This window comes from Aegilops tauschii, chromosome 2, assembly GCF_002575655.3.
Source record: "Aegilops tauschii subsp. strangulata cultivar AL8/78 chromosome 2, Aet v6.0, whole genome shotgun sequence".
NCBI lineage: Eukaryota > Viridiplantae > Streptophyta > Magnoliopsida > Poales > Poaceae > Aegilops > Aegilops tauschii.
This window is the reverse complement of record NC_053036.3, coordinates 244,803,725-244,827,352: the sequence shown is the minus strand read 5'-3', so window position 1 is coordinate 244,827,352 and position 23,628 is coordinate 244,803,725. Positions and strand designations below refer to the sequence as shown.

The window sequence follows — 23,628 nt, the reverse complement described above, 5'->3', positions numbered from 1 at the left end:
TCCCTGGCAAGAAGGCTATTGTGGCTCGTGTACAGTTGGGCGAGTAAAACCAATGGTCCCCATACCGATAGTTGGCATCATCTAGATGAGTATATGTGTGAGAGTAATTGAAATATTTCTCACCGAGCGTGATGTAAGCTTGCGATGGTTTGTTTAGACCAATCTGACATAATTCATTCTCCATGATGCACGGTTCAAGTTATTCTTTGTCTTAATCAATTTTTGTCATCATGACAGTTTAGTTGGAGCAAGAATTTGGCAACGAGTCAAAACTCTCTCTTCAGCCTTTCTTGAAACGTAGAGCGCTTTTTGGCCCATGCGACGAAGAGTCACTCTTCGGTCCAGGAGAGGATAGTGGGATTATATATAACTGAAATTTTCTGATATCATATTTTGAGATTTTATAAATTTGTTTAAAAAAATTCTAATCTCAACGCGACTAAGAAAATAACTAATCTCTCTCGTCAATCAATAAATAAATAAATACAACTAATCTCAACGCAAGCGACCCACGCAAAGTACGCGGCAACCTGGCGGACACCACCGGCACCGAGTCGACTCCATCCCGAAACAAAAATCCAAACCAAAACCCCACCGGAAGCCAAAAACTACACGAGAAGCCCACAGGGAGGCGAAGCGAAAGCAAAACCGCAGGACTAGCAGGAGAGACAGAGATCCCCCGAACCCTAACCCTACCAGCACCTCCCGTCGCCGGCTGAGATGGCGATGGACGCGGAGCGGCGGCAGGCGGAGCTGATCGAGCAGTTCTCGGCGCAGGCGGCGGCGCTCTCCTCGGGTCCTCAGCTGGCGGCGCTCGTGCTCGAGGCCACCTCCCACCCGGCGCTCTTTGCCTTCTCCGAGCTCCTCACCCTTCCAGCCCTCTCCAAGGTATCTGCTGCTTGCTCTGCCCGTCTATGCGCCGACGCGGTGTTAGGTGTTAGGGTTTTCAGTTCCCACCATGGGGTTTCTTATTCGATCTATTGTTCCGTGGTGTGGCTCCTCTGGTGCAGCTAACGGGCACGCAGTACGCCTCGTCGCTGGACCTGCTCCGCCTCTTCGCCTACGGCACCCTCAAGGACTACAAGAGTAAGATATCTCCCTTGGCCTGATGTGCACACATGATGCATTGCCCTTTTGATTTGATATGTAGGCGGTGTTTTGTTTATTCCAGTTTGTTGTATTTTGTGCTTTGTGACTCATTATCTGATCTGCCATGTGTTTGTGTAGTACGCTATTAATTTAGCCATTTGCCCTGAAGCCCTAATGATCGCATAACAGGGCAACTTTGCTGGGAACGTTAAATCTACATAATTTTACTCGTCTAATTAACGGTTGATGTTTACGCTTTGATGCTCAGTTGAATTAATACAAATAGCCACCTGTTCCTGTGTTGTGTCCTTTGCAGATAATTTTCCAAATTTTGTTTTGATGTGCTTAAAAGTAGAGCTTCAGCTCTGGTAATCAATTTGCCTTTTTATGCAGCAGTCACCCTTTTCTGGGTGAAATTGTTGCTGGCATGAATTCCTTCCTGCCTTTGGGCATCTGACTTAGTTTAGCATGTCTTTGATTGCTAGAACTTTGTTTCATCTATCATCACCATTAGCATGCCCTGCAACATACGAAAATATGAAAATGTATTGCTTGAGTAATTACTCTTTATCTGTAGGTAATTCTAGCGCCCTCCCTGCATTGTTGCCTGATCAAGCCCGGAAGCTGAAGCAACTCAGTGTGCTAACTTTGGCTGAGTCAACCAAGGTATAAATTCTAGCTATCTTGTCTAATATGCCTAGCATTTCTGTTCAGCTCCCCTTTCTTTGGACACAGAATGAAGCTTGATAAACTCGCATGTAATCATGTGAGCAGTAGTTCCAGTGCTGCCTGTCGTTTTAGGACGGCGTATTTGTTGTCTGGATTTCTTGAATCTTCTAGTGCCTCTTAGTTCTCTAGTTGTAAATGGTTTGTGTATTTCTGTATGTTTGGGAGCCAAGTCTGCAAGGTTTACTGGTATTTTTCCTTTATAAATTGATAAACAATAGCTGCAGGAACTTCATTATGTTTGTGTAATCAAGGGTTACAAAATTTCTGGGCCTATCTTTATCTTTTTAGCTTGATTAAACGTATATACTCCCTCCGTGCCTAAATATAATACTTTTTAGAGATTCCAATATGGACTACGTACGGAGCAAAATGAGTGAATCTACACTCTAAAATATGTCTATATACATATGTATGTAGTCCGTATTGAAATATCTAAAAAGGCTTATATTTAGAAACGGAGGGAGTAGGCAGTAATTCTTTTTAATTCTGATATGAGCTATGTTTGACGCCAGGTAATCGTAAACATACTTTTTTTCTCATTCCTTTCTAGGTACTTCCATATGATCAGCTCATGCAAGAGCTAGACGTTTCCAATGTGAGAGAACTTGAAGATTTCCTCATCAATGAGTGCATGTACTCAGTAAGTCCTTGTGTTCTCTTTTATTACACACTTGCATTCTATACATTCTCATCCTTCAACTTCATTAGCAAGAAATGGCTCTTTTGAAATTATTATTTATCATTTAGTGTAGTGTCAAAAACGCTCTTATATTATGGGACGGAGGGAGTATTTTTTATATTTGTGAGATTTAGATTGTGATATGTCTTCGCTGTGTGGTTTTGTCTTTACCCTTTAGGATTAATATACTGTGTTTCTTGATTTCCAAAACATTTAGTTAATTTGCTTCAATTTTGTAACATTTTGCATGTTTCATTAGGGTATTGTCAGAGGCAAGTTGGACCAACTGCGGCGGTGCTTTGAAGTAAGACATATATGGAGCCTATATATGTTACATCATTGATGAATTTATCCTTCACCTTTCTAGCAATATTCCCTTATTATTTGTTTCCTTGTATTTCAGGTACAATTTGCAGCTGGAAGGGACCTCACACCTGATCAGCTAACCAACATGATTGAGACCTTGTCTGACTGGTGTGTATTTATATGTTTCGACAAGTTTATCTCCATCTGTTCAAGAAATGTGAATCTTTTCATATTGTTTTGAATAACCATTATTTGGTTAGTGTAATTTTCAGTTCTGTTCTGAAACTGTAGTGGGTAGCATGTCTAGGCATGTTCTTTTTTCTCTCTGCTATGTCTGAATCCCCTTATTAGTTATGAAGGAGATAAACGTCTGTCAGTTGGCTGTTGTGACATGTATGCATGTTGTTTTTCTACGACTGACATTTCTATAACAAACTAAAGAAGTTAAAATATTGTTTTTATCTCCACTGTGCATTATGAAGTGACTGTATCGCAAGGGGCTCGACAGAAGTATATTGTTACCATTATGATCCAAATGTGTACATTTCACAGGTTGGGAACATCAGATAATTTATTACACCAAATTCAGGAGAAAATCAAGTGGGCGGATACAACAAGTGAATTGAACAAGAAGCACCAGAAAGAATTTGAAGACAGAGTGGAAGAAGCCAAGAAGTCAGTCAAGGTCAGTTGGATAAAATTGAAAGTTCCTACTATTTATAGTTTTTAGTAGATATAAAATATTTTCCTTTTTTCTGTAGCTATGATAAAGTCTTGCATATCTCTTATGACAATAGGTTGTTGATTATATTCATTCTGCTGTATTTTTTACCTAAAATTGTTCGCTTTCTGATTTTAGTTATCAACTGTTGAATGTTCATATGGTAGCAACTAATTTTATTAAATAGTGGAATTGCCGGACCATTTTCTTACTTGATAGCAGAAGTTGAACAATGTAAGCAGGCAGACAATGACTTACGGGGGCATGACGACTTTCTCTCTGAATCTGGAGGAATAATGGATTTTGAGGAGGACCGCATCCGACCAAAAAGGTATTTCTCTCACTTGGGAATTTTTACATCTGTTCTTCATTAGTATCTTGCTATTTTGGCTAGTAATAACTAAATTATACTCCCTCCGTTCCAAACTTTAAGATCATTTTTTGACACTATGAAAAAAGCTATGCAGTCTATGGACTATTAAAAATTATATTTTCTAGCGAAACCATCCATTTTGGATAACTGAATGTGGACTCGCTCCACTCAGTTTGTATTGCCTGCTAGCACAATGCCCATGCGTAGTCATAAAAAACGAAGAGTTAAGCCACTGGTTTAGGAGACGGTGAAAAGATGATAGTGTCCTAAGGCTGTTACACGATTGACGATTAAAATAAAGCAAAAATATGATAATGAGTGGTAGGCGTCGGAGAATTTTAAGTGACCGTAGTAGGTACTTTGCAAGATTTGAAGTGAGACATCATATGCGAATTTAAATCCTATCAAGGTAGTCATTAGTAAGTTGATTGCGGCACAAGGCCATGGGTCTGGTATTTTTTTGTGTGTTAGGTCTCACATGTGAGCAAAGTACAATTATTTATGTCTCTTTGAAGGTTGTGGGGAGGAGTGTATTTGTTTATTGTGAAGCCTGGTAGGCCCACATGCGAATTCACCACCAAGTTCAGCATTTATAATTACTAGGAAAGATGCTTTTCCATGCTATTAGAAATTACATACAAGTATCAAATTATGATTAACTTGGTTATAATCTTGTATTTCAGGAGGCGACAACCAATGGCATAGTTTGACTGAAGTATCACACCTATGGTCCCTGCTCGCAGAAGTGCCGAATGCTGTTCTTGAGACATTTTGTCACCGGAGTTTAGGAGCGTCAATTAGGGTGCTTCCCATGAAGCGAGTCTCTGTTGAGAAAACGCTTGTTTTTGGTATGAGATGTTACAAGGAGATGATTTACTGCCGCATTTATTAAGTAGCACAAAGGGCATATGGGTGACTTAGCACTGTAAAGATTATGGTTCTGAAAAGGTTGGTGACCTAAGGTGATCGCTCAGTTTGGTTTGGTTTTGTTGGGCGCTCTGACCCGAAGGCCTTTGAAACTGATAACAACAGTACAAATCAAACTGACGCAACTACAACCTAGCCAAAGCTAATTTCTGTAATTTTGAATGTTAAGCGGAAGTTTGACGACGCCACTACAGCCTAGCTAAAGCTAATTTCTCTAATTGTGAAGCTAATTTCTCTAATTGTGAATATGACATCGTATTGCCTTTTGTCTCTGCGTTTCAGCTAGTCTCAGCTACAGCCTGTGCGACGTCTTATCTTCCGTCTATCACATGCTAGCTGATAGTGGCCTAACATATTTTGGTCGTGTCGTCACCTGCACCTCAAATATCTCATTTTCTGGCTGGTTGACCCTGAGCTGATAAGCTTAAGGACATTGATAAGTCCTGAACGGTTTGGGATTTGACCAATGTTTTGTTAACCATGACAAGTTTAGTTGGTAAGCATGACAAATCCACCCTCAATTTGGCTTTTGCCACGAAATTGCCGTGCTTGCCAACTAAACTTGTCCACCCTTGTGTCAACTAAAATTGCCATAAAAAAACGTTTGGATTTTATCATTTCCAAAGCTTAAATATGTAGAAAATGAGGCTGGAAAATTGAAGGAACTAGGTGAAACCCCATGTGTTCTGCAGAAATTGGCTGCCATATATCTTCATTGATATTTGATTGTATGAAGATGAATATTTAAATTAGTAATATGTTGCATAGCTTTGAAAACATCATATGTACACCCAATTACCGTTAGGGAGTTTATTAAAAAACCTGGCAAAAGTGTGGAAGAAGAAAATTGGGTATGAAGGACACACATGTTTGCAATTTGGATGATGAGTGTAGCATAGCTGTATGTGCTTTAAAATTGTTAGTGGGACTAGCTATTTAGATATAGAAGATTGTAGGGTTGTGGTGGGCAGCACAGAAACACTCAAATGGATGCCGAAACAATCCACAAAAGGCAATTCACACAAAATCAGAGACTGGGAAGTTACACCACGTGACACATGTGGTAAGCAATCCAGACTACGCAAAAAGAGACTGGGAAGTTACTATGATCACTGCAGAGTGTTCACCAACGATGACAAAAGAAAACAAACAAGGCTATCACTATATATACAAATGACAGATATCTTAAAAAGTCGCCACCATTCCTTCCTTGCTGTTACAGATGTTAAGGTGGCTGCTCAGATTGAAAATAGCTTGTCTTCCACTCTGCAGATAAAATAAAAATCAGACATGTCATCACTCTAGAAAAGAGAGTAGAACAACAAAAGTTTAAAAAGCACATGCAAATTTAAGACATTATCAACATGTGAAGCAGACATCAAGGCCACATTACACAAGTTTATACACAGTTAAGTTATATGCTTAAGAAACAGCAATAACATAATTACAGAGAAAGAAAGGAACCAAAAAGGAAGACAGTAACTGATCCATTCAGATGCCCGTTGACATGCTCCATATCTATCCAAAGGCTGTCATCAGTTCAGTTATGAGAAGAATCACCTCACACTAGTGATATACACAGATTTTCATGCTGCCGAAAGATAGATCACACAGAAGATAGATGCTCTTTATCCGAATTCAAGTTTTTTTTTTGCAACTCGAGAGTCATGCAACATCAAGTGCACAAAGCTATAACGTCAAATGAATTTTCTACCAGTTGAGTTACAATAAGAGCATCACATCTCACCGCTCCACCGCTCGCAGCCACGGCGACTCCACGCCTCCCGCTCGCCGTTGCCAACACCACCGCCGATCTCACCGCTCCAACCTCGCGGCATGCCCCCTCGCCGGCGAGGACCGCAGGCGGCGACCGCGGCCGCACCCCCTTCCCCCCTTATTTGCCCCTCCACATCTACGAATCCTCCCCGGAGATGGTGAGATTGATCTCGCCAGTTCTGCAGGGGGTACTCATGGTGACCGGGGCTCGGGGTTGGGTGGAGCGGGCGACCAGGATCCGCGACGCCACCGCAGCATGGATCCGGTGCGTGCGGGAGTGGAAGGCGGCGGATCACATGGTGGCGGCGGCGATAGACCCGAGCATGAGATCCGCGACGATGAAATATGCAGAGACTTGTCAGAGGAGGGCAGATTTGGAGCAGAGGATTCTGGCGAGGAAGATATACGGCGAGGCCACGGCGGAGGAAAGGGCAAGGATGCCCGCCTCCCCCCACTCCCCGCCGGCCACGTTCGTGCTGTGGGCGAGGGCGGAGGCGAAATCAGAGGATCCCCGGAGGGCGCTGAGGTGGGAGTGCTTATTGGGGGTGATGCCGTCGGGCGCACCAATGCAGCTCTCGTCCTCGTCGCCGGCGACCAGTCGAGATTGATTCGGCGGGCGGCGTCGCCGCCGGCGTTGGCGCTGACTTCTCCGGTGACATGTGCGAGTCAGGCGAGATTGAGGAGGGGCCGTCAGGTATCTGCTCAAATCTCAAGTTCTGAGGGTGGATTCTCTTCGTCAGCTTCGGCGAGTTCTGGTTCCAGTAGGAGTAGCAGCTTGAGCCCGAGGAGGTCGACCTCGCCGCCGCCGGCGATCTTCAGCTTGAGGGAGAGTGTGGACTCGGGCCCATGGAAGCTTGTAGATTGGAAAGCCCCACAGGTCAGTGGGCCAAGCGAAAAGGATGGAAACGAGACAGCTGGCCGTTTCAGAGGGAGAGACGACTGCTACTCTACTAAAGTGGCGGCGCCTTCTCAAAACCCGCATCCCAGTGCTCCCCCTGACCTGCGGGTTGGGTCAACACAGAGAGATCCAGCTAGGGTTCGCCCGAGAAATCCCAGATCCAACCTAGTCTGGATCAGGAAAGACAAGTTTGCCTCAGGTGATTTTTCGGCTGCGGACTGTTTTCCTGTGGTTGTGCGCGATTCCAAGCACCTGCCCAACCCCAAGTTCTTTAGTTTCTCCCGTGATCACTGGTCGAGGAAGACGGGTAAGATCCCTTACGCTTCTGTGGTTAATCTCATGGCGGGAGGTGGAAGAGACTCAGGCAATAGAGGAGGAAGATATGGTGCTGGCAGGGGACAAAACCCGGGCCGTTCTCCTGCTACCACAACAGATGGTCGACAAGCTGCGACTACTCTGCCTCCTCCTCAGGCTCCTAAGGCTCCACAGGCTTCCCAACCTCAACCCCCGCCTTTGTCGATTTTTGCAAAACCCCCATTGTTTCCTGTGGGAGCTGCTCCAGCCATGATGCAGCCAAATCCCATGTATGGATATCAAGGGGGATGGAACCCTCAGATGCCACAGTGGCCCCAGCACCCCAGTTTCCCATATCAGTACATGCCAGCCGCCCTTGGGTACGATCAGCAATTCAACTCAGCAGGCCAGAATATGCATCCAGTGCAGACAATGCAATACAGTGGTGGGAGTTCATCTGTAGGTGGTAGTGGACAGACTCAGACTGGTCACAACAAGAGCAAGAAGAAAAAGAACAAGAATCAAAGTGCTGTTGTACAAGATCAGAGTGCCTCTGCACATGAAGATGATCCTCCTTTCACTGTGGATCCAAAATACATTGGAGCCATCTGCTAATTGTGGCCTGCCTGGTCATTTTGTGGGCATGTGCTCCATTCCCAAGATTTGTTTCATGTGTAAGACCCCTGGACACCATATGGATGCTTGGCCCACCTGGTACAAAGCATACCCATCAGCTATGTATTGGGGGAGTGCAAATACTGGACTTGGGTTCTTTCACATTGAAACTAGTGATAAAGAAGACAGTGAGTGGCTTAATTTTGGCAATGTGGGGCTAGTTCTTGTTGAAAAAGGTGAAATTTCTGGTAAGGAGCTAGGACATCACTTCTCTGATATGTGGAAGACTAACTGGCCTTGGCAGATCAGACCTTATGACAAAAACAAGTACATTATCAGATTCCCTCCAAACAAAAATATTAAGGACTCGGTGGAATACCCTTCAATTAATCTAAAGAAGGAAGGAGTGGCAATCTCTTTTGCTGATTGGAATGGTGAGCATCCTGTCTATGACAGTCTGATAGAAACTTGGATTGTCATTGATGGCCTTCCACCAAAATGGCTCTCTTGGTCGACTATTGCTCAAGTGGCCACCACTCTGGGAGTGCTTGTCAATGTTGACTGGCATACCATCTTCAGAAGTTTCTATGAGAAAGTTAGGGTCCAGGTGGCTGTTAGAGACCCCAGCAAGATCCCCAGAGACAGAGTTGTAGAGATCAATCATGAGCTATATTTGCTGAATTTTTCTGTGGAGAGAGATGCTGATAATGGGACCACCTCAGACAAGCCATCTGATCCTGATGATAATGATGATGATTCAAACAAAAAGAAACAAGAAGAGGAGGATTTTGATTCTAGCAATGATGACTTACTGGGGGAGGATATGGATACTGGGACTAGTAACACTATCAACAAAGATAAGAATGTTGCTACCGGTACTGGTTCCAGAGGGCCAAAGTCTATACAAAAATGCTGCACCCCTGTCCCTGAGAGCAATATAGAAGCTTCTGTCTTCTCTAAAGTTCAAGGGGCCCCAATGACCAAAAGCTATCTGGAGGTTGTCAAAAAGAAGCCAATAGAAAACATGGGAGGTCCCCTCCTAGAGAGATTTGAGGCTGTAGTTACTCAATCCCACACCCTTCCCCAAACATCTGACAAAAACAAGAAGTGGGGTCCTGTGATTGCTACTAGAGCTAGCACCAGAAATAAGAAAGATGGGAGACCTACTCTGCAGAAAGCCCAAGAATTGAAACAAATCAAAGATCTGGACCTACCAAAAAAAGGTAAAAAAGATACTCAAAATTCCTTTGCTTGTCTAGATGATGATGTGGTTATCTCCACTGTTCATTGCTTAGGTATTAATTTGAGCTCTAGTGGATGCAATATTAATAAGAATATTGCTGTGATTAAGCAAATGGAACTTCAGACACTTGATAAATTTAATCAAGATAACCCTGAAGTGTTTCTCCCAGCCAATATAGATATTTCTGGTGAGGAACTTAATGTTCTAGCCCCAAGTCCAGGGACACACGTTGAAACTGATGAGGGCCCACATATGAATGTGGAACAAGAGTCAGTTTCCCCCTGGATTGAGGTCAAATTTTCTAATTCTGGTAGGAGTAGACGTAAACTTGATTTTATTATTAAATGATAGGTCTATTTTGGAACATTAGAGGCCTTGATGGGCCCATCAAATGCAACAAGTTGAAGGAGCTCATTAGAGCCCATAAACCTGATTTTATTAGTATTTCAGAATCTAAAAAAGAAGACTTCACCCCTTTACAGTTGGAAGTCTTTGATACTAGTTCCTGCTTCACTTGGAAACGGCTTCCTGCCAATAACACTGCTGGAGGCATTCTGATAGGGATTAGGGAAGATCTATTTGATATTGTTTGCTGTGACATTCACACTTACAGTATTTCTTGTTTGCTTAAAAGCAAACAAGATGGATCTTCCCGGAGACTGATCTCCATCTATGGTTCTGCTTATGATCAATATAAGTTGAACTTTATTAATGAGTTACACAACTTGCTTACTGGTTGGGTAGGCCCTACTTTAGTAGGAGGTGATTTCAATCTAATTAGAGAGGCTAATGAGAAAAACACTGGTCTAATTAATCAACATTGGGCAGACCTGTTTAATGACTGGATCAACAAATTTGGTCTGCTTGAGCTGAAAATTAATGGCAAAAAATACACATGGGGCAATAACCAGGAGTCCTTGGTTATGGCCACTATTGACAGGGTATTTATGTCCACTAATTGGGTAGCCTCTTTTCCTAATGTTTATCTCAGAGCTCTACCTAGGGTAGGGAGTGATACTTGGCAGTTCAATATTAGAAATACTAGGAAAGCTATTAAAGGTTGGTGTGATACCTAGGGTAGGGAGTGATACTTGGCAGAAAATACCTAGGGTAGGGAGTGATACCTAGGGTAGGGAGTGATACTTGGCAGAAAATACCCTTTGGTGGTGGATACTTGTGCTTTCTCTGTACCTAAAGAGAAGGTGTTTAGATTTGAGAAATGGTTTCTTGAAGTCGAAGGCTTTAGAGAGATAGTCTACAAAGCCTGGAACACCAAATGTTGCTTAACTAAAGCTATTGATATTTGGCAGTTCAATATTAGAAATACTAGGAAAGCTATTAAAGGTTGGTGTGCCAACTATGAGGCTGAGCAAAACAGGCATAAGCAGGCCTTGATAGCGGAATACAACTGCCTTGACATTTTCTCTGAGACTCACCCTCCCTCGCCTAATACTAAGCACAGAATGACTACTATTGCAGGTGAGCTGAATGATATTTGGAAGAAAGAAGAGATCAAAGCTAGACAGTGGTCTAGGGAGAGGGAGATCCTAGAAGGTGACCTTAATACTGGGTATTTCAAAGCGGTGGCAAGCCAAAAAAGGAGGAAGAAGCAGATCCTGATGCTTGAAAGTGATGAAGGTACTGTTTCTGACCCTGAAGGTATCATGAATACTGCTGTTAGATATTATAAAATGTTGTTTGGCTTTGTAGACAAAATTGATATCACCCTGAAAGATGACTTCTGATGCTCATAACAACATTTTGGATACTGCTTTTACTGAGAAGGAAATAAAGGATGCTGTATTTAGCTCTTATGCTGAAGGAGCTCCTGGGCCAGATGGCTTTCTTTTTTTATTTTATCAGCAATTCTGGGACCTTATTAAAGGTAACATGTTTGCTTTGTTTAGAGATTGGGAGAAGGGAGAATTAGATCTCTATAGGCTTAATTTCTCCCTATTAACTCTAGTCCCTAAGGAGGTTGAGGCTATCAGAATGGAGAAATTTAGACCTCTTGCCATGATCAATTGTAGTTTTAAAATCTTTGCAAAGTGTGCCACTACTAAATTTGGCCCTATTTGCAATGATCTGATCGCCTTGAACCAGACAACTTTCATTATGGGGAGGTATATTGCTGAGAGTATTATTACAGCTCATGAAATTATTCATACTGTACACTCTAGCAAATAGTCTGGTTTTGTGTTTAAATTGGATTATGAAAAAGCCTATGATATGATTAATAGAGAATTTTTAGTAGATATGATGAGGAGAAGAGGTTTTAGTGACAAGTGGATGAAAAAAGTAGAATCCCTCATTTATAGGGGCTCTGTTGGTGTCAGAGTTAATGACAAAAACAGTGAGTTTTTTGTCCCTGGCAAAGGAGCTAGACAAGGAGACCCGTTCTCCCCTCTCCTCTTTAATCTAGTTGCTGATGTTTTTACTAGAATTCTGGTTAAAGCCTCCAAAAATAACAAGCTGGAAGGCCTTTTTCCCATCTCAAATCCTGCAGGTATAATTAGTATGCAATATGCCGATGACACCTTGCTCTTTTTGAGTAAAAATTTATCTTATGCTAAAAACCTTAAGTGGTTACTTTCTTGCTTTGAGCAATTATCTGGGATGGGGATCAATTTTCATAAGTGTGATCTGGTCCCCATAAACATTGACAGAGAGGAAGCTAATATTTTTGCTCAGATTCTTGGTTGCAAACTTGGAGAATTCCCCATTAAATATTTAGGGGCTCCTCTTCATTATAGCAAACTCAAAAAAGAGGATCTACAGCCTACTGTAGATAAAATCATTAAGAAAGGGGCTGGCTGGAGAGGTAGATTACTATCCTCTGGTAAGAGGCTTACCCTGGTCCAATCTTGCTTAGCTAGGATTCCTTGCTATCTCATGGGGATCATTAAATTCCCCAAGTGGGCTACTAAGATGATTAACTCTCAACTTGCTCACTGTTTTTGGGACGACTATGAGGGTCACCATAAATACCATCTAGCTTCTTGGGGGAATGTAGCCCTCAAGAAACAATATGGTGACCTGGGCATCCCTGACATTGCTGACATGAATCTTAGTCTGTTAGCCTCCTGGACTAAAAGATATTTCAATGATAATGGTAAAATTTGGAAACAAGTTATTGATGCCAAATATAGAACCCATAGTCCTAATATTTTTGCCTGTCCTGATACTGGAGCCTCCCCTCTATAGAAAGGAATACTTTGGGCTATTAAAGCAGCCAAGGTAGGCTTTTCCTGGAAGATTGGCAACGGCAAGAGTGTTAGGTTTTGGGAAGATCAGTGGACTGGCAATACTACTCTTGCCACCAGCTTTTGGGAGCTGTACAATATTGCTAATTCCACAAATGTTTCTATCAGTGAGGTCTGGGATGGTACGACCCTGAAAATCAACTTCAGGAGGTGCTTCTCGCCGGATATGCTTGCTGCTTGGAATGATCTCTTTAGTTTAGTTAAAGATCTGGTTTTGAATGATAGTGATGACACTATTATTTGGGACTTGGAGTCCAAGGGGATTTACACAGTTAAATCCTTTTACAATTTTGTGAATTTTAGGGGAGTGCTTCTAGATAATATTACTATGATTTGGAAAGCTAATGTCCCTCAAAGAATCCAGATTTTCCTTTGGTTGCTAGTTAAGAACAAACCGCTAACCAGGGATAATTTACAGAAAAGACAGCATGTAGAAGATGCTACCTGTCTGTATTGTAAAGAGCTGGAATCTGTTAATCATCTATTTTTTGATTGTGTGGTTCCGAGAGAACTCTGGAGAGAGATGTTTGGCTCCCTCGGGGGCACCAGCGAACATAACTCGAACGGTCTCCTTGAATGGTGGGCAAAAAATTGTAATAACACTGCAGAATTATGCTTCATGCAGCTGCATTGTGGGCTCTCTGGAGATATCGAAATGACATTTGCTTTAATGCTGTGCCTTGGTATGGGATGCAGATATTATGGCGAAAAACAGCTTCCATTTTGGCCTCGTGGGAGATCAGGTGCGCGGACCCCGCCAAAAGGAGATGTCATCTCCTGGTGCAACATCTGGAACAAATGGCGCGAGCACCGCCCCTCCTTCTATGGCCAGACCCTGGCTAGGGTTGAACCAATGCTCTGGAGCGACAAGACCTTGCTTCAGGCCTGGAGTCTCGCTCTGACGACCTCAAGAAAGATGCGCCGTCTGCAAAAAGTTCCTTATATTTAAAACTAGCTTCGTGTGGGTGTATGTTGTACTCGGTACTATCTTTCGCTCTCTTGCTCTTTTGCTCTTTATCTTCTCCCTGGCCTGCTTCCCCTGGGAGCTGTCCAAGGGGAGAGGAGCATAGATTGCTTAGAGTTCCTGCTGGGGCAGCATTTTGCTGTTTATTTCCCCCGCGCGCCTTGTAGCTTTGAACAATGTTCTGTGGTTTCGTTCTTGCAATGGAACCGGGGCGTGAGCCCTTTTCCTCTAAAAAAAGGTTGAAGGAAAATGTTGAGGGGGCCAAACTGATGAGGTATGCTTAAAATTTGAGAAATCTGATCAGTACTCGGTATCTAGATTGTATTATAAATATTTAGTTAAGCATATTTCTAGATTAGGATGGGCCATGGCCCCCCTTGGTCAAAGGGAAGCTCCACCACCGAGTAAGAGTTAGGGGGGGAGGGGGTAATTTAATGATAATGGATCACACCATACACACTGCCAATGACTACCAGAGAAGAGCCTATTTTGAAATGCGAAAACTTCCTTAAATTGCAATACAGAACCATTCCTATCAGGCCTTGTACAATGCTAGGTGCTTAGAAAAATAAACTGGATTTTTCTAAAGCACCAGTGCCTATTTCTACAGGAGAGACGCCTAATTAAGCGTCTACCCTGTACAAATAAGCAGTGGTGCTTAAAGGAAGACTAGTTTATTTCTCTAAGCACATCCCCTAAGCGTCTTGCATTGTACAAGGCCTCAAATAGCTGAAACTAACAAGTATAAGTATTGACAATGGCTGTTCGAGAGAAAAAAAAAAGGTATCGATGATGGCAAGCTTGCGTAGGAAATAAATATGTCATGTCCAAATATAGTAAAAAGACAACGCAGCTCTTATCTAATTTGTGACATTACACACTCTTCAAGATCTAATTCAATAATCTCTTACACTAAGAAATGGCCCGTTAGTGTTATGTACATTATAGAGAATCATAATGTTACTCTGATGACAGCAACAATGCTCTTTTCACAAGATTACATATCTGAGCAAGGCAAAAATGATTTATGGAAAGAGATATAGTGCAGAGCTATGGTCTCACTTGTCTTATTTGTTCACCATGTTATCAGCGATCATCTTTTCCTTGGTATCAATGCGTAACCGGACACTTCCAACCTGGTTCATTTGGCTCTCGTAGTACCTTTTCCTCTTCAAACACTGCATTGCTGCTTGCTTGTTTCCTGATTTTGTGAACTCCTTGGCACGTTCCATCTCTTGTGATATCTTCTTTTGCAAGACTGCCTCTTTTGCCACAAAGACATCACGAGCCTAGAGTATAGTGTAGGTAATCAAGTCAGTAGGTAAGAAACATGATATGCTAATCGAGTTAGCAACAACAGTCCTGCATATCATACAACCTTTAAACTCAGTTAAATACTGTCGAATTCGTGATTAGCCCAAGAGGACAAAAAAATGAGAAGGAAAATAGCTGCCAGGGAAACTCCAAATTGTTGCGTTCTAAATAAGTAACCACAAGTGCAGAAGTTTGCTCTAACTAAGTTCCCTATTTCTAGAGACCGAAAGAGAAAAGGAAAACAACTTATTTATGTAACTCAAAAAGGGAGGAGAAAATAATTTGGAAGAAGCCTTGTCCCAACCATGGGAAACCCTACAACTGTATTGAGGTGCCTGCATGGTATGCATTGTTTATACTGCAGAATAACCCTGTGTTCCTTTTCTTAATGTTTTTACTTGAACATGCAACTATGCAAGTTTTTTTTACTTGAATAACCCTACAGCTTTAGTTTCTTCACATCTGCCCTGTGATTTCCCATCACCGCAGAAGCACTCCAAAGTTTCCTTTTTTAGGTTCCAAAGTCAATTAGAAATAAGATCACGATGACGTGCCAATTCCCCAAGTCGGTATCAGGATATGCAATGACGGCCATGCCTCACTGGTTTTGCATTAGGTTAGCAATGTAGCCAATCTTCATCCCTTCCAAACAGGGTGCTGGATCAAACATGACAAGTCTTCTTCGCTTAAATAATCAAACAGAACAGGAGGAAAGCACCCACATTTGATCAGCAAAAAGAAGAAAATGACAAACAAAACAACAACGTTGACACACGCTGCGTCCTCCCCACCTACTGACTGTTAGGAATAAGCAACTTGTATTCCCATGAGGCCATAGGCCGATATATATACATGTACAGGTGTGGTACATATGCAGGAAACCCCTTATACTACAAGATAAATACAAAGGGGTATACATGACTTATATTATAACTCTAACACCCCCCTCAAACTCATGGTGGAGGAACAACACTGAGTTTGGAGAGATAAAAGCCATGTTGTGCTCTAGTCTGGGCCTTCGTCAGGAAATCCGCCAACTGTAACTCGGAAGGCACATACTGAAGAGCAACGACCTGATCCTGCACAGCAGCGCGCACATAGAAAGCATCAACACCAATATGCTTGGTGAGCTCATGCTTCACAGGATCGCGCGCAATGCTAATAGCACCTGTACTGTCAGATAAGAGCATAGTCGGTGTAGTGACAGAAACACCAAAGTCCTGAAGTAACCACCGTAACCAAGTCACCTCTGCCGTCAAAAGAGCCATAGCTCGCAACTCAGCCTCTGCACTCGAACGGGAAACTGCAATCTGTTTCTTCGTCTTCCAGGCAATGAGAGAACCGCCAAAAAAAACACAGTAAGCAGAAAGTGAACGGCGATCAGAAGGATCACTAGCCCACGTAGCATCCGCATAGGCCTGAAGCTGTAAAGAACTGGAGCTAGGAAAGAAGAGACGGTGAGAGATCGTGCCCCGAAGATATCGGAGAACACGAAGGAGATGACTGTAATGAACCGATGTGGGAGCAGAAACAAACTGACTCAGAATATGAACCGGATAAGAGATGTCCGGACGAGTGACAGCTAGATAGACAAGACTGCCAACGAGATGACGATAACGCGTCGGGTCAGGGAGAGGATCACCATCAGTAGCACGGAGGTGAACACTGAGCTCCATAGGAGTCTCAACAGTGCGCTCGTCAGAAAGAGCAGCACGAGCAAGAAGATCCTGGATATACTTTTCCTGGGATATAAAAAAGCCATCAGAGGTAGAAGAGACTTCAATCCCAAGAAAATAGCGAAGAGGTCCAAGATCAGACATAAGAAACTGCTCACTAAGACGGGCCTTTACAAAGGCAATATACTCGGGGTCATCCCCAGTGATGACCATATCATCAACATAGAGAAGAAGAAGAGTCCGGCCACGAGGAGAAAGGTGAATAAACAAGGCGGGATCATGAACACTTGCTGAAAAACCAGCAGTAGTGACCACAGAAGCAAAACGCTCAAACCAGGCACGAGGGGCTTGCTTAAGGCCATAGAGAGAGCGACGAAGACGACACACCATGCCATCAGGAACAGAATACCCAGGTGGTGGCTGCATGTACACCTCCTCACGCAGCTCACCATTAAGAAAGGCATTCTTAACATCAAGCTGAGATATAGACCAATGGCGTGCAGAGGCAACGGCAAGAAGTGTACGAATAGTGGTCATATGGGCCACAGGAGCAAAAGTCTCGTCATAATCACGACCATGCTCCTGCTGAAAACCACGAGCCACGAGACGAGCTTTGTGACGCTCAAGAGAACCATCGGAGCGAGTCTTAACCTTGTAGACCCACTTACAAGTGATGGGACGGACTCCGGGAGGAAGAGAAACAAGATCCCAGGTACCGGTGCGTTCAAGAGCAGCAATCTCCTCCGCCATCGCAAACTGCCATTCAGGATGAACAACAGCCTGACGGTAAGAAGTCGGCTCAAGAACAGCAGCACCAGCGGTGGGAAATCCAAAGCGATTAATAGGCGGACGATGACGAGAACGCAAACCATAAGAAGGCTGAGAAGAAGAGGACGATTCATCCAAAGAAGCATCCACAGGTCGGGAACGACGAGTGTAATGCTGCGGAAGAGATGGAACAAGAGAAGGAGGAATCGCCAAGGTAGAATCAGGGGGTGGCGACGAAGAAGTCACTGGAGAGGAAGGTGTAGAATCCGGTGACATGCTAGGTGAGGAGACCGGGGAAGATGGTGGCGGTGAATCGACGAGGGGTGGAGAAGCAGAGGGAGTGGGACGAATAGGCACAGGCGCGACGGGAGGGAGAGGGGAGTCAGGAAAAGTGAGAAAAGAGATATCCTCCACTGAAAAGACCGTGGAAGATGGTCGTGGGTAAAAAGGACGAGACTCATCAAAAGTCACATCTCGAGAGATACGCATCCGACGACCGACAGAATCCCAACAATGATAGCCCTTATGCTCATCACTGTAGCCTAAGAAGACACACTCAACAGACTGAGCGGTCAGTTTGGTGCGTTCGCGAGGGGCAAGAAGAACATAGCAAATACAACCAAACAAGCGAAGCATCGAATAATCGGGAGAGCGATCAAACAGACGCTCAAAAGGAACACCACCCTGCAAAGCAGCAGATGGCTGAAGGTTGATGAGATAGACAGAAGTGGAGATAGCCTCGGCCCAAAAATGAGGCGGAAGAGAGGCGGCGATCATCATAGCACGAGCCGTCTCAAGAAGGTGACGATGCTTGCGCTCAGACACACCATTCTGAGCATGAGCACCAGGACAAGAGAACTGGGCAAGAGTACCCTGCTCAGCAAGGACACCACGCAACATCTTAGAGATATACTCACCAGCGGAGTCAGCACGAAAAACACGAATGGGTGAAGAGAACTGAGTATGAACCATGGCAGCAAAACGCTTATAAATAGACAACACCTCACTACGGGAAGTCATAAAATAAAGCCATGTGTAACGAGAAAAATCATCGATGAAAATAATATAGTATTTATGACCACCTTTCGAAGGGAAAAGAGCCGGACCCCATACATCAGAATGGACTAAATCGAAAGGACGCTGAGACACTGACTCACTATGAGAATATGGTAGCTGAATCTGCTTGCCAAGACGACAACCCTGACACTCTAAAGAGACATCTCCTGAGACAGACCCCAGAAGGCCTCGACGAACTAAAGACGATAATCGAGAACCACACAGATGACCAAGTCGATGATGCCACTGCTTGAAGTAACCAGTAACAGAAGCGACAGCAGCGGAGGAACTGGCGATGGTGGTGGCAGCGGAAGGAACATGAAGCCAGTCCAACTCCCAAAGACCCGGAGAATCACGGCGGCGAGGGCCAGCCCCAACCAGAGTGTGCGTGCGACGATCCTGGACAGAACAAGAGTCAACATCAAGGATGACACGACAACCAGAATCAGTAAGTTGACCGGCAGAAAACAGATTCATGGTAAGTCGAGGAACATGAGCAACATCAGGAACAGAATAAGGAGTAGAAAGATGGCCTCTACTAGCAACAGAAAGTGGAGTACCATCAGCAGTGAAGACATGAACAGGAGAATCCAGCGAGCGAAGAGAAGACAAAGCGGAAGAATGAGAAGACATATGAAAAGAAGCTCCAGAGTCCAGAACCCATGGGGATGTACCTAACTGTGTAGAGGGCGGGTGCTCAGTGCGGGAAGCATCAGTCACAGAACCAGCAGTACCCGTCGAGGAAGAACCGGAAGCCACGAGCAGACGCTTAAGTCTCAGAATATCCTGCTCGGTCAAAGCAATGGCTGAAGCTGGCGAGGGAGAGGACGCAGTCCCTGATGATCGCGCCTTGCGCAGGTGTTTCCTCTTGGTGTAGCATTGGGACTCAATATGACCATCATTCTTGCAGTAGTCACAATGTGAACGGGGGCGAGCGGAGCCACCAGAAGGAGTGGGCAAGAGCGGCGGAGCACTCGAGCGAGCAGGAGGCGGTGCAGCAGATGGAGTGGAAGAAACCCGAGTAGCGAGCACCGAGGGAACCTCCAGCAAACCAGCACCGCGTAGGCGAGTCTCCTCAGCACGAATCTCTGAAAGCGCCTCCATGAGAGAAATACGGCCACGAGCAAGCAACTGAGCACGCCGAGGCTCAAACTCCTTACGGAGCCGAGACAGGAACTCGTAGACGCGATGAAACTCCAAATCGGCCTGGACAGCCTGGCAGCAGGGGCAAGTACGACAACCAGCACTGCGGAGAGAATCAAGCTGGCGCCAGATAGCAGAACTCTGTGCATAAAAGTCATCAACAGTAGAGTCACCCTGCTGAAGAGCATGCTCCTGACGAACCACAGACAGGTATAAGGCATCACCAGAGGGCTCATAGCGCTGACGAAGACAGGTCCACATCTGGAAGACAGTAGGAAGACCCAGAAACTCAGAAGCAAACTGAGGCAGAACACTAGCAGTGAGAACAGCGGCAGCACGAGCATCATCATCAAGCCACTGGGTGTAAACAGACAAAGCACCATGATACGTCTGAAGAGCCTCCTCATAAGCCAGAGCCCTCTCATCATAGGCACGATTAGCAGCCTCATCAGCAACCTTAGCCGCATCCTTGGCGGTCTGATTAGCATCCGGAGGAAGAACCAGTGGAGTCGGCGGAGTAGGGGCCACCGGAGGAACCGGTCGTGGCGGACAGCAGACCTCGCCAGAAAGAACACCCCAGAGACGGATGCCACGCATGTGAATGCGCATGAAGCCAGCGAACTCGGTGTAGTTAGTACCGTCGAAGATCACCGGACAGCGAGGGACAGCGACAAAGCCCGAGGCAGTAGACAAATTTTTTTTTTGCTAAGATCCGAACGAGGACAAACCGCAGACGGCAGCCCAGCCGGGATTGAACCGGCGAGAGGGCTCGAGCAGAGGAGCCTGGCGGGGCAACGGGAAGGAGCCACCCGGGTACGGGGGCCCGCAGGTCGCGGTGGCCGAACCGGGGAGAGCGGCGGCGGCGGCCTACTTCGAGCGGGAGGGAGTCGTCGGGCGGGAGCAGCCGCGGCGACGAACGGCAGTCGCGGGAGGGATGGACGAGCAGGAGCGGCGGCGGCCAACTCCGCGGGAGCAGGAGGAAGCTTCGAGCGGGAGCGGGAGGGAGCTTCGAGCGGCCGACTCCGCGGGAGCGGGAGGGAGCTTCGAGCGGCCGACTCCGCGGGAGCGGGAGGGCGCGGGAGCGGGAGGGAGCTTCGAGCGGGAGGAGCCGCAGTCGACGACGACTTCGAGCAGGAGGACGACGACGTCGGCCGACTCGATCGGGACAGATCAATAGCACGAGTTGCAGCGTGCAAAAAATTGACCTAGCTCTAATACCATGTTAGGAATAAGCAACTTGTATTCCTATGAGGCCATAGGCCGATATATATACATGTACAGGTGTGGTACATATGCAGGAAACCCCTTATACTACGAGATAAATACAAAGGGGTACACATGACTTATATTATAACTCTAACACTGACCACTGTACTTCCACGCCATGTCAACAGAGAGGCCTCGGGATGGCCTAGATTCACACCCAGAGAAAATGCACATCATCTGAGACATTGTTGAGTCCTCTAAGTTAGCAAATCTAGACCTTCCACAACTTGATATGCCTCGATCCCGCAACAAGTCTAAGATGAGAACCAAAACAAAGCCAACCCGCTGCCAGTTTACATGGGTTGCTCCACATTCAAAACCAAAAAAGAGCAGGAAATCAGCAAAGAAAAATTCTGTGCCCCATCAATCTATGGGGAAATACGCACAACCAGCGAACTCTTCCGCACAGGAGCAAAATAATCACAGATTGATGCGTTTTCGCTAACAGGCATGATACAGTCCACCTGCTAATTTCGAATTGTTGGGAATAAAGAGAGGGATTCGGTGGTCAGACCTGCTTGAGCTGGTCAGTGGCTGAGCACTCGTCGCGGCAGCCACGGAGGATCCACGAGAACATCGCGGATGCGGTGGTTCTACCCTGTCAGCGGCGGCGGCAGCGGCTACTCGGAGGAAAGGTAAAAACGGCTTCCGAAAATGAAAATGAAAATAATAAAGCGGCAGTTTTTTCGACGGAGTATTATTTTAGGTATAAAAAAGCGGCGGTGGCAACGACGACACAGGAGAGAGAAAGGGGGTTTGGATATGGACTGAACGGGCCACTTTGAATGGGCCTTCGAACCTTGGCGCCTTCCCCAAAAAAGCTTGTATTTTTATTTTTTACAAAAAAGATATCCGAAAGCATCTTAAAATCTCTATCTCTATTTTCTTCTTCTTATACTTACATTGCAAAAAGAATAGTGTTTCTTTTCTACCTTGCAGCAGAGTGCTTTGTCCAACCTCTCCATTTCATCCAACTTCCCTGTTTTGGTTCTTCTCACCTCCCACTTTTTTCCATTTTCTTTTCTTTTCTCTACTACTTCAAAAAAGAACTTTTTTTATGAAAGAGTGCTTTATCCAACCTCCATGTTTTAATTTTCTCGCCTCCCACCTTCAGGTTTGTCCTCGCCGTTTTTTCTTTCTCGTCGCTGCAAGCGACTTGGTTCGTCTCCCTCCCATCTCATGCGCTCCATCCCAAACTTGTGATCCACACAACCCCATACGCCATGCATGCGATGCGACACTGGGCTGGCGTCGGTCGACGCCACTCCGACACACACGTATAAGGCAGGTTTAAGGGGTCCGGTTGGGTATTGTTTTCGTGATCAGACAGTGACCGGCCCGTCCGCCCGGACGTATAGGAAAGGTTTGAGGGGTCCAGTTATAGATGCTCTAAGATTCTACTCTATCTCCTATGAGTATCATGTTGATAAACTAGGAGGAATAAAACCGTCAAAACTTGATGCTTCGATAATGAGGTCGTGTGAATGCATACCATGCAAGATTTCAATATTGCAGAAATGATGTTCAGAAAAATCTGAAGGATGTGAAGGGGCTACAACAAATGTCATTTGCAAGTTCTATATGATATACCTTAACACAAATTCGAACATGTGTAAGTTTTTAGCCGCTTACAATTCTCAATCAATTCACTCCCTCTGTCCACGTGCATATGGCGTTTAAGGAGTTGCACTGTGACCAAGATGCACCATGATAGGTCAGCATTATGTTCAATGTTTTGGAAATGAGCCTATCGTGTTCCCTAAAAAATACAATTGACAGAAACATTTAATTGTACATGCATGAGAATGGGTGGAATGAGTTGTGAATGCATGAAAAAGGGAACCAAGAAGATAAAGGGGGCTGCATGGGAGAGCCAAACAAGAGGATGCATAGTTCACGAGGAATATTAACTTTTGGATTTCCTTAATTCTTTTAGGTGCCCAACACACATGGACGAAGAGAATACGTAATAACAACATTAAGGTCTCCTAACAGTTGGCCAGACATGGATATACCATGACACATCAAAAGGCACACAACTTCCTGATGAAAACTTGAGAAAAAATCTTTTAAATAACTAAACTCCCTGGGACAGGAGCTCCCAGGAGCGATCAAGGCGATGGATTTAGTTTGTTTCTATGATGAACATACAACCTGCAAATCACCGTGTTCAAATTTGGTACTTTTCCGGGTTCATTTGCCATATTTAGGGAATTATGTGCATTTCCTAGGCATTAATGCACATAATTCAAGTTCAAACAATCGGTGCATGAAAGGGTCCACAAGAACGGCATGGAAAACCATGCTCGTGCCATTTAGTAAATACTCTTGCTTTTTATAAGGAATAATGGACAGATATTTTGATGAAATGTGTGGTAATAGTCAACCACAAATGTTTGTTTGTTGACTTTTCAACTATAAAAAAATGAAATAAATGCTTAAAACACATGACGCCTGGCATGGTGCCATGGTATGACCTCACCATGCCCTGGTAAAATTTGAGAAGGTTTGGCTTATGTCGTCATGCA

General features: G+C 44.7%; 3 protein-coding genes across 5 annotated transcripts; 2 read left to right on the top strand and 1 right to left on the bottom strand.

Annotated features, from left to right (window-relative positions):
• The first annotated feature begins 550 nt into the window (after positions 1-550).
• LOC109772617 (COP9 signalosome complex subunit 7) lies at positions 551-4,858 on the top strand. Of its 2 annotated transcripts, none has more exons than XM_020331297.4 (9): positions 551-888; positions 1,011-1,086; positions 1,667-1,755; positions 2,369-2,458; positions 2,757-2,801; positions 2,901-2,971; positions 3,356-3,488; positions 3,767-3,855; positions 4,581-4,858. In XM_020331297.4, the coding sequence occupies exons 1-9, from the start codon at positions 721-723 to the stop codon at positions 4,600-4,602; spliced, it is 783 nt and encodes a 260-aa protein (XP_020186886.1). In that variant the 5' UTR covers positions 551-720; the 3' UTR covers positions 4,603-4,858. The 2 variants fall into 2 exon arrangements, with proteins under 2 accessions (XP_020186886.1, XP_020186887.1); XM_020331298.4 differs by having other exon boundaries at positions 568-888; positions 3,747-3,855.
• Positions 4,859-5,782: 924 nt separating this feature from the next.
• On the bottom strand, positions 5,783-21,837 carry LOC109772615 (vacuolar protein sorting-associated protein 32 homolog 1). 2 transcript variants are annotated; one of them, XM_073508415.1, is made up of 3 exons: positions 21,615-21,837; positions 14,940-15,166; positions 5,783-6,090 (listed from the first exon to the last, which is right to left on the bottom strand). In XM_073508415.1, exons 1-2 carry the CDS (start codon positions 21,675-21,677, stop codon positions 14,945-14,947), a joined length of 285 nt encoding a protein of 94 aa, XP_073364516.1. In that variant the 5' UTR covers positions 21,678-21,837; the 3' UTR covers positions 5,783-6,090; positions 14,940-14,944. The 2 variants fall into 2 exon arrangements, with proteins under 2 accessions (XP_073364516.1, XP_020186884.1); XM_020331295.4 differs by lacking the exon at positions 5,783-6,090 and having other exon boundaries at positions 14,684-15,166.
• Positions 6,102-14,137, top strand: LOC120973269 (uncharacterized). The gene is made up of 3 exons (XM_040398714.3): positions 6,102-9,630; positions 11,130-11,288; positions 13,610-14,137. Exons 1-3 carry the CDS (start codon positions 8,352-8,354, stop codon positions 13,813-13,815), a joined length of 1,644 nt encoding a protein of 547 aa, XP_040254648.1. The 5' UTR covers positions 6,102-8,351; the 3' UTR covers positions 13,816-14,137.
• Positions 21,838-23,628: the final 1,791 nt, after the last annotated feature.

Bases quoted from the DNA above. Each gene is read 5' to 3' on its own strand.
- LOC109772615 (XM_073508415.1), bottom strand. From the start codon at position 21,677: ATGTTCTCGTGGATCCTCCGTGGCTGCCGCGACGAGTGCTCAGCCACT. The intron at 15,167-21,614 runs GTCTGACCACCG...ACTATACTCTAG, and splicing joins CCACTGACCAGCTCAAGCAG to GCTCGTGATGTCTTTGTGGC.
- LOC120973269 (XM_040398714.3), top strand. From the start codon at position 8,352: ATGAAGATGATCCTCCTTTCACTGTGGATCCAAAATACATTGGAGCCA. The intron at 9,631-11,129 runs GTAAAAAAGATA...CTACTATTGCAG, and splicing joins TCTGGACCTACCAAAAAAAG to GTGAGCTGAATGATATTTGG. The intron at 11,289-13,609 runs GTACTGTTTCTG...TATGGGATGCAG, and splicing joins GATGCTTGAAAGTGATGAAG to ATATTATGGCGAAAAACAGC.
- LOC109772617 (XM_020331297.4), top strand. From the start codon at position 721: ATGGCGATGGACGCGGAGCGGCGGCAGGCGGAGCTGATCGAGCAGTTC. The intron at 2,459-2,756 runs GTAAGTCCTTGT...ATGTTTCATTAG, and splicing joins TCAATGAGTGCATGTACTCA to GGTATTGTCAGAGGCAAGTT. The intron at 2,972-3,355 runs GTGTGTATTTAT...TACATTTCACAG, and splicing joins ATTGAGACCTTGTCTGACTG to GTTGGGAACATCAGATAATT.